An 8,707-nucleotide genomic window follows, 5' to 3' on the forward strand; every position below is an offset into this window, starting at 1 on the left:
AAGTTGTGATATTGCAACAGCAACAGATGCAGGCAGACACACTAGAACAGGGGTGGGCAAACTTTTTGACTCGCGGGCCGCATTGGGTTCTAAAATTTGACAGAAGGGCCAGGAGCATTTGGAGGGAGTGTTTGGGCCGGAAATACTCTGAACAAGTTATGTCCATAATTTATAAAATCACTTCAAATGACTTCGACTGAGCGTATTTTACAAAAATTCCACAGCATATAGCTATAGTTTACGTTTTAAGACTTGCGCTGAATATTCATTAAGTCTTGTTTTCGAGTTGATGACGATCCCCATGTGACGTCATGTTTGGACCGCCTCTGACCGAGAAAGCGACATACAATGCATTTTCGGTACTTTGTTTGGTCAGAAAACTTGGTGTTGATCCGTGTTGATGGCGAAATTAGAAGGAAAACACATAACGCCATGGTGAATCGTTGTGTGTTGCACCAAGACAACTATTTGATATTCGCTGACACAAATTCCCAGCTGACAAATCAGCCCATTTCCAACGGAGCTTGGGCACCATCTTCTGCATTTTCTGGGTGCTACATTGCTGTCATTGACGGTTCGAATTGATATGGGAGGACTCCTTGAATCAATTGCAAACATTTAGGCTTTCCTCTTCAGAACTACAGTAAAGTCTCGTTATATCGATATCGGATATATCGATAGTCCCGGTTATATTGATACTATTTCTATGCACGCACAGAAAAAATTACATGCAAACAGGGTCGGATATATCGATAGTCCCGGTTATATCGATATTTTTTCGGACTCCCTTGAATATCGATATAACGAGACTTTACTGTATTTGAATCATATTCATAACTGGATGAGTAACAAGAAAACATCTTCTGAAGCCATTGTTTTGATTCTCGAGCAAGGCAAGACGTCTTGGCGTGACGTCACGAACAGGGGGGTGGGGCTTCTGAAACTGACCATTTCCGGATTCATTTTGAAGTCATTTTTATTGGTGTTTTTCATTTAACTAAAAATATCAGTCTGCCTGATTTGGGTATTTTAGATGCTATAAAATTTTAGATGCTATAAAAGTTTTTCTGATGTCAGTGGGAAACAAAAACAAAAAATGGTGCCGATTGTCCTTTAAATGTAGTATGTACAAACCTCATAGTAACACAGTAAGAACACTACAACCAAATTTATTTACTGTCTTTCAAATGTGAAAAATATCCCTGATCAGTTAATAAATTTGTCTCAAGGAATATTGCGTTTACATACTATTTCGCAGATACTTGGAGGAGGAAATGGAAATAGATTAAAATAACATATGCACTGTGATTTATCAAGATTGCATCTGTTTTTAATAAGGTTCCATCGAAGGGGCAAAGTTAAAGAAATCGACATTTATTGAAAAATGGAATCACTTTCAACATTCAAAACATATTATTACACAACAAAATATTCAAGCTCAATAATACCTACTTTTGTTAAATTCCGCCAAATCATAGATGGTTTGTCCTGACCGCGCGCTCAACAAACTCCTCACTGACGCCCTCGCCTTCACGCGCAAACAATACACGTGTACCGTCGCAGAGCACACAAACGTAGACTACATGCAGTTGAAATTTGCATACTCGGCACAGCAGCCAATCAGAAGTCTGCTTCTTTCTTCCGGACTTTCGCAAGCGTTATAAAGTCGTGCAATTGCATGTCATTTTCCAAAATAGATGCACAGCACCTCAGCCCAGAAGAAAGATTCAAAAGAAGCTAACAACATATGTGACGCTACAAAACGTAAATTTACTTAAACCGTGACTGTAAAGTGTACGTGAGACTTATGAAAGGGGCTTAGTGGCTCGTAGGAAGCAATGCAAACGTTGCAATGACAATCGACTACTGCAGCAAAATCTACAGCAATGCACATTTACCGTAAATTAAGCAAGGTAGCATTTGTAGTAGGTGCATTCTTGATTTAAAAAAAAACTTTATACTTTGTGACAATGTTTTTTAATGTGATTAGTTGTCTCATTGTGCTTCAAGTTGTGAAAAATGGGGCAGGAAACTTTTCAGTTATCTGCCCTGTTGTTCGCTAACTTTTTGTCATGAGTTTTAGACACTGTTTGTACTATAATTTGGGCAAGTTCGGCGGGCCGGATTGAAAAGCCTGACGGGTCGTATGTGGCCCGCGGGCCGTAGTTTGCCCATGTCTGCACTAGAAACTTCATTAATAGCTGATTCCCTTGCTTGTCTTTTCTCTTGAAATTGTACAGATAGCTTGTGCGGGTTATTTGTGGAGCCTGATTGCTGGGATATGTTAACCTTGCAGTCTACACTCTGCCTTTGAACTATCAAAGTTGAAACAAGTCCAAATTTCACTGTTTTCTATCCATTTTCTCACCATTCACCTTTGATTTTTTTTCACTTTCACTTTTTTTTTGTTTCAAGCGTGCAACACAGCACAACAACAGAGTGCTCATGCTGTGAGCACCCTAACCCCTGCCCCCGCTCACTGCTGCTTGTATCCTGCTGCATGTGTCCTCTCCTCGACCACGGATCTTGATCAATCACGTGCGGCCTTAACCGAAGACTGGGGGCGGGGAATAGAGGGAAAAAAAGTCGGCTGCCATTTTCAGCTCCTTGTCAGGAGCGCCAAGAACCGGCTCGTTCGCAAACGACACACCACTCATTGTGGCGCTCCGTGTGTTTCCTGAAAAATAGTTCGTATGGCAAGATTATATTCTCGCGAATTTAACGTTCGCAAGGCGAAAAGTTCGTTAGCTAAAGCGTTCGTATATATGCACATCTGAGTATTGTTGGACCTGTCTACAGCTGCAAAGAATATAAAACAGCCCTCGATGAGTTATCCAGGACATCCAATGCAGGAGCGGACGAGGTATCACAAGCCAACAGGTTGGTCCTATTTGCTGTTCTGTGAAAACTGGTAAAATGATCCATTCAGAGAAGGGGGTGTTCATCAACTCATCAATTTGCTAACTTCTGTCGTGTAGCGGAGAGAACAGAATGAAGGGCAGCCCCGCCAGGCTCGGCGATTCATCCATGCAGAGCCGCAACAGCACTGAGTCCGACCCGTCCAGTGAGTGTTGTTGACTCCATGCGATCATGATCACCCATGTGATGTTATCTTTGCTCACTTGTCTTCCTTGCAGAGGATGCTGATGTAGCCGATAAACAAAAGAAGCAGTCTCAGAATCCCCATATCGAGCTGCGTAAGTTTGGTGTTTTGTTGGTTTTTCATTATTCCCACTTGTTGCAATTTTCACATTTCAATCTGAACTCATTCCCGCACCCTCTGTTTAGAGTTCTCCGATGCCAATGCCAAATTCTACTGTCGGATATACTACGCGGACGAGTTCCACCAGATGCGGGAAGAGATCTTAGAAAGTGCGGAGGAGGATTTTGTCCGCTCGCTGACTCACTGTGTCAACTGGCAGGCACGTGGCGGAAAGTCTGGAGCTGTCTTCTATGCCACGGAAGGTCAGACCACTGACTATGATAATTCCTCCCAGAAAAAAAACTCACACATAAAATGAGAGAATTAAAAATTGCATTAGAAAAAAACAGCCAAACCATATAATTTGTTTGAATAAAGTCCACTAGTTTAATGTGATCATAACTACATAATAATAAAGGGTGAAGACACAGGCCAGTAGATAGGTCAATTCCATAACAAGTGAAGAAAATTAAAAATAGCTTATCATTTTGTAATAAAGAACATCAGGAAATCACTGTTTATTTGGTTTTACCATGACAAAGTAACTCCCCTCCATCACATCTGGATCATGCACACTCTGACCTACCTTTGCGGTGTTCATGTTGCACCAATATCGTTTGTGACTTGGGGCCAAAATATCACCAGACATTGATCATGTCGAAAAATTATTGGATTTGTGGTGTAATTTTTGTCACAGTTGACTGATAGTGATATCATTTGAAATGCTTGGTATAAATAAATAAATAAATAATACATTTCATTAATAGGCACCTTTTAAAACTATCAAGGTCACTTTACAGTCACAGGATAAGTTTTTCTGTGGGTGAGCAGCGGTCGCCACAGGCGGCAGCGTTCACTCAACCCGGAAGTTAATAGATAGAAAGCTAGCTCGCCAGCTAGTAGATAGCCAACAGATAGCCACCTAGAAAGCTCTGTAGCTAATAGCTACCTAGCTAGCTAGATAGTTAGTTAGCTAATACACTGAATGTCACTATTAAATACAGACAGATAGCTAGTTAGATAGTTAGTCACCTTGATATTGTATTCCCTAACAATACTGGTACAGTATATGCAATATACAAATAGCAGATTTTGAACAAGACTAATGAATGTTTCAAACATTAAATTAATAGTGGAACACATCTGAAACAAAATCAGGATTTATTCTAATTTGGTGTGCAGTATTTGTTCTTTGAGATGAGAAGGTCATCTTCCTCTCTTCAGATGACCGCTTCATTCTGAAGCAGATGCCCAGACTGGAAGTCCAATCCTTCCTGGACTTTGCTCCCCACTACTTTACCTACATCACCGGTGCTGTGCAGCAGAAGGTATGTTTAACAAACTCGCTAATAAATGTATATTCTCTCCGTTGACCAATACGTTTGTATCACAGAGGCCGACTGCTCTGGCCAAGATTCTCGGTGTTTATCGTATTGGTTACAAGAACTCTCAAAACAACGCTGAAAAGAAACTGGACCTACTTGTGATGGAAAACCTTTTTTATGGACGCAAGATGGCTCAGGTAAGTCAAGTCTGGAAAAACAGTATGACCTGGAAAATATTAATTTTGTGCGCCTACCCGAGGGGGAAAACATTTCATAAGCAAGTGACTTTCCAGAGCGTTCAAATATTTGAACGCAATGGAGTGAAATTTAGCACTGGTCAAAGTAAATCGAGTTGGTGATTTGGCGCAGGATAAATGAAAGAGAATTCAAAATGTTCTCATTGCCCCTTGCAAGGTATTCGACCTCAAGGGCTCGTTGCGAAACCGTAACGTGAAGACGGACTCGGGCAAGGAGAGCTGTGAGGTGGTGCTGCTGGATGAGAACCTGCTCAAGCTCATCTACGACAACCCGCTGTACATCCGCTCGCATTGCAAGTCGGTGCTGCGCGCCGCCATTCACAGCGACGCCTACTTCCTGTCCAGCCACCTTATCATCGACTACTCGCTGCTGGTGGGACGTGACGACGCTACCGATCAGCTGGTGGTCGGGATCATCGGTAAAAAAACAACCAGTAACGGCTGTCCTTAGGTCATTTTTATCGCAATCCCATACGGTGTCTCCTTTCACAGATTACATCAGGACTTTCACTTGGGATAAGAGGCTGGAGATGGTCGTCAAATCCACTGGAATTCTGGGAGGTCAAGGTAGTGCTCGCTTTGTACTCAAACTTAAACTCATTTTTTGGGGGTTTCATGAAGATCAAACAAAGGTGTAGAACAGTGGTCCCCAACCACCAGAATAAAACTAAAAAAAAAAGTTCATAACAAAGTTTTTGAGTTTGTGGCAGTGTTTGTGCATTTGCATATAATTTTCAAAAGTAGACGCACAGAGAATACAAGAAAATGGATACGTGGTTAGGAATCAGCCCCAGAAGAGAGACTCAAAAGAAGCTAACGTAATACGTAAACGTACATTGAGAGCGTTGTGCAAAGAGGAGTTTACGTGCCTTGCAGCAGACGACGCAACACAAATATTGCACTGTGCAACCTGCCACGAAGTGTATGGACAAACAACAACTGGAGCAAAATCATTAGCAAAGGATATTTACGACAAATTAAGCAAGGGAGCATTTGTGGTAGGTAGATCAATTACATTAACATTACATTAATTTTAAAGTGTTTTTCTGTTATATATTCTGATAATCAATCCTTAATACTTTGCAACAATGGGTTTTTTTTCCGATTAGTCGTCTTATGTTTCAAGTTGTGAAAAATCGGGTAGGCAACTTTATGGCTGGGCAGGCAACTTTTCAGAGTTGTCTGCCCTGGTGTCCAGTAACTTTCTGTCATGAGTTTCAGACACTGGTTTGTGTCCCACTTCCCACTTTTGCTTTCGTGGATGGGAAAAAATGATGTGGCAGGCCAGATTTGGCCCTCAGGCCGCGACTTTGACAACTGTGTTCTATGTCAGTGGTCAACCTATTTCTAACTGTGAACCGGTCAACGCTTAACAATTTGACCGTGCAGAGGGGGTGTTAGGGCAATTCGCCATATAAACAAATTCTAAATTCTTATTATTTCCCTGCACAACGTTTTATTTTCTCAGACCTCCGTTTTATATGTATACTTCCGGTCAATGACGTCACATCCTGTCGGTCTTTATAAAAGCTCTCCCAAACAGCTCGGCCCCCCTCTTCTTCTTCCCTCGCGTCTCTTGCCATCCAGGCAGGCTGCCTGCCCCACTGGGTGCAAGCAGTTCCCAAAGATTAAATAAAGTTTTTGTTCTTAATTTTGATTCCTGCTTCATGAATAATGACCCTAACATTTGGTGCCGCAAAGTCCCGGGAGTCTCATGAACGTGTATCCACTGTGTTCTCATATGGAACTTTTGCTAGGTGGGTTAAATCGACTGATTTAATAAATGAAACAGAAATAAATAATTAATTCTTGTGTACTGGTCTGCGACCCGGTATTGATTGATCCGTCGACCGGTAGCGGTCCGCAGCCCGGTGGATTGGGGACCACTGCTTTATGTGATTGACTTGGGACCAGTCCACGGGCTACCACTAGATCATGGACTGGTTGGGCAGCCCTGATGTAGGCTGTAGACTACTATATACATAATCCGTGCTAACAAAATCGAAAACATTAAACAAGAATGGATGGGGTGGATATGACCGCTCCAAAATAAATAAATACATAAATACTTAGATAAATAGATGGATGGACGGATGAACAGATAAATTGATGAGTAAATAAATAAGTAAATAAATAGATATATAAGTAAATAGTAAATAAATAAATAGATTAATAAGTAAATAAATAAGCAAATAAGTTAATATGTTAATAAGTAAATAAATAATTCTATAGAAATGAATTTAGCTAAAAACTGGCCGGATGCTCCACGGTGGTAATTGCAAACGATTGTGTGCATTGAGGAGCGCAAACACACCACGCTGTGTAGAAAAAAGTAGGAACAGTACACCACCATCAAAACTTGATCTTAACCATGAAGCTTTGTAGTTTAGTACTGATTTACCCACTGAGGGCCTGAATGCCTTGCTATTTTTTAATTTATGTATTTGTTTGTCTTAATCTAATGTTGTAACTTGCAATATCATTTGGCCTTCCAATGACTGATTTCTGCAGAAATCTCTCTGATTCCAAAGTAGTAGTTCACATTCATTTTTGAGCAAATGGAACTAAGCAGCACATTGTCATTCTGCAGGGAAGATGCCTACAGTGGTGTCGCCCGAGCTGTACCGTGCCCGCTTCTGCGAGGCCATGGACAAATACTTCCTCATGGTGCCAGACCATTGGACTGGATTAGGTGTCAACTGTTGAGCAGGACACATGCCTGGGATGCTTGAAAACTAGTTCCAACATTTCATGTAAGCTGGGAGGGATCATTTTATAAAATTGTATTTATCAACAGATGAGTATGTCACCATTCCTGACACCGTAAATGATATTCCAGATGTTTTCTCTTTTTTAAATGAGTGCACTATTGTGGAAATCGGTCATTATTTTATCTTGTGGGCTGTTGATGATGCTGTCATTATAGTTTGCTACTATAATTTAAAGTTTGATTATGTACAGAGATTATGTAACTATTAAAGCATTGTGAACATTGATATATAAGTATGTGTGATTTTATTTTAAGTTGGTTAGTTGGTTAGTTGGTTGGTTGGTTGGTTGGTTGCAATAATTTGTTTGAGCAGTCCTTGGGCAAGTGCCACCGAAAGAACGTAAAAAGAATGGAGTGTATCAGTGCATTCTTTAATCCAGCCAACCAAGAATTTTCACAAAGTGTACCTTAATATTTGTTACATTTATTATGTAGTGTTTTTCCACCTAAAATAAATGTATTCAAATGCTAAGCACAGTGATACCTCGGTATCGGCTTACAAACGTTAAATTTATGAACATTTTACCTTGGCATACAAACTATTTTTCGGGATACACATGTGGCTGCCACAATGAGTGATGTGTCGTTCGCGAACGAGCCTGTTCTCCTAACAAGAAAATGATGGCCAACTGTTTTGTCGTCTATTCCCCGCCCCCAGTCTTTGGTTAAAACCATGTGATTGGTCAAGAACGCAGCAGTGAGGTCGTGGGGGTTACAGACAGAGAGAGAGTGAGGCCATTCTCCCAAAAACAAAATGGCGTCTTCGGTTAAACCCATGTTATTGGTCTAGCAGCAGTGAGGGAGGGGGGGTTAAACAGTAAACAGTGAAATTTGGACTCGCTTCAACTTTGATAGTTACAAAGCAGAGTGTAGGCTGGAAGGTTAAAATATCCCACCGATCAGGCTCCACAAATAACCCGCACAAGCCATCTGTACACTTGATGCAAAAAGCTATCAAGCCAGCTAAACAGAACACAATTGATGAGGAAAAAGGTAAAATTATCGCAGAGAAAGCACCTCCAAGGGATCATTCCTCAAGATGTTGAAATAAAAAGGGTACGTTCCTCATCAAGTGTTTAATGCTGATGAAACCGGCCACTGCATTCCATCAAGCCATCAACGACCATAACAAAGGTGAATAAAATGACTTTAT

General features: G+C 41.0%; 1 protein-coding gene across 4 annotated transcripts in view; it reads left to right on the forward strand.

The window, feature by feature from the left end:
• Positions 1-7,780, forward strand: part of pikfyve (phosphoinositide kinase, FYVE finger containing) — a 49,122-nt gene extending 41,342 nt beyond the window's left edge. For all 4 annotated transcript variants that reach the window (XM_089002218.1, XM_089002219.1, XM_089002220.1 and 1 more), the window contains 9 exons: positions 2,800-2,880; positions 2,979-3,064; positions 3,138-3,197; positions 3,289-3,465; positions 4,427-4,530; positions 4,596-4,724; positions 4,942-5,203; positions 5,277-5,351; positions 7,375-7,780. In XM_089002218.1, the coding sequence (XP_088858344.1) occupies positions 2,800-2,880; positions 2,979-3,064; positions 3,138-3,197; positions 3,289-3,465; positions 4,427-4,530; positions 4,596-4,724; positions 4,942-5,203; positions 5,277-5,351; positions 7,375-7,490 (1,090 nt within the window). In that variant the 3' untranslated portion in view covers positions 7,491-7,780. The remainder of the gene's footprint in view (positions 1-2,799; positions 2,881-2,978; positions 3,065-3,137; positions 3,198-3,288; positions 3,466-4,426; positions 4,531-4,595; positions 4,725-4,941; positions 5,204-5,276; positions 5,352-7,374) is intronic.
• The last annotated feature ends 927 nt before the right edge of the window (positions 7,781-8,707 follow it).

The sequence above is a fragment of the Hippocampus bargibanti genome, linkage group LG08 (assembly GCF_051943395.1).
Source record: "Hippocampus bargibanti isolate YZ-2025 linkage group LG08, ASM5194339v1, whole genome shotgun sequence".
NCBI classification, from domain to species: Eukaryota; Metazoa; Chordata; class Actinopteri; order Syngnathiformes; family Syngnathidae; genus Hippocampus; species Hippocampus bargibanti.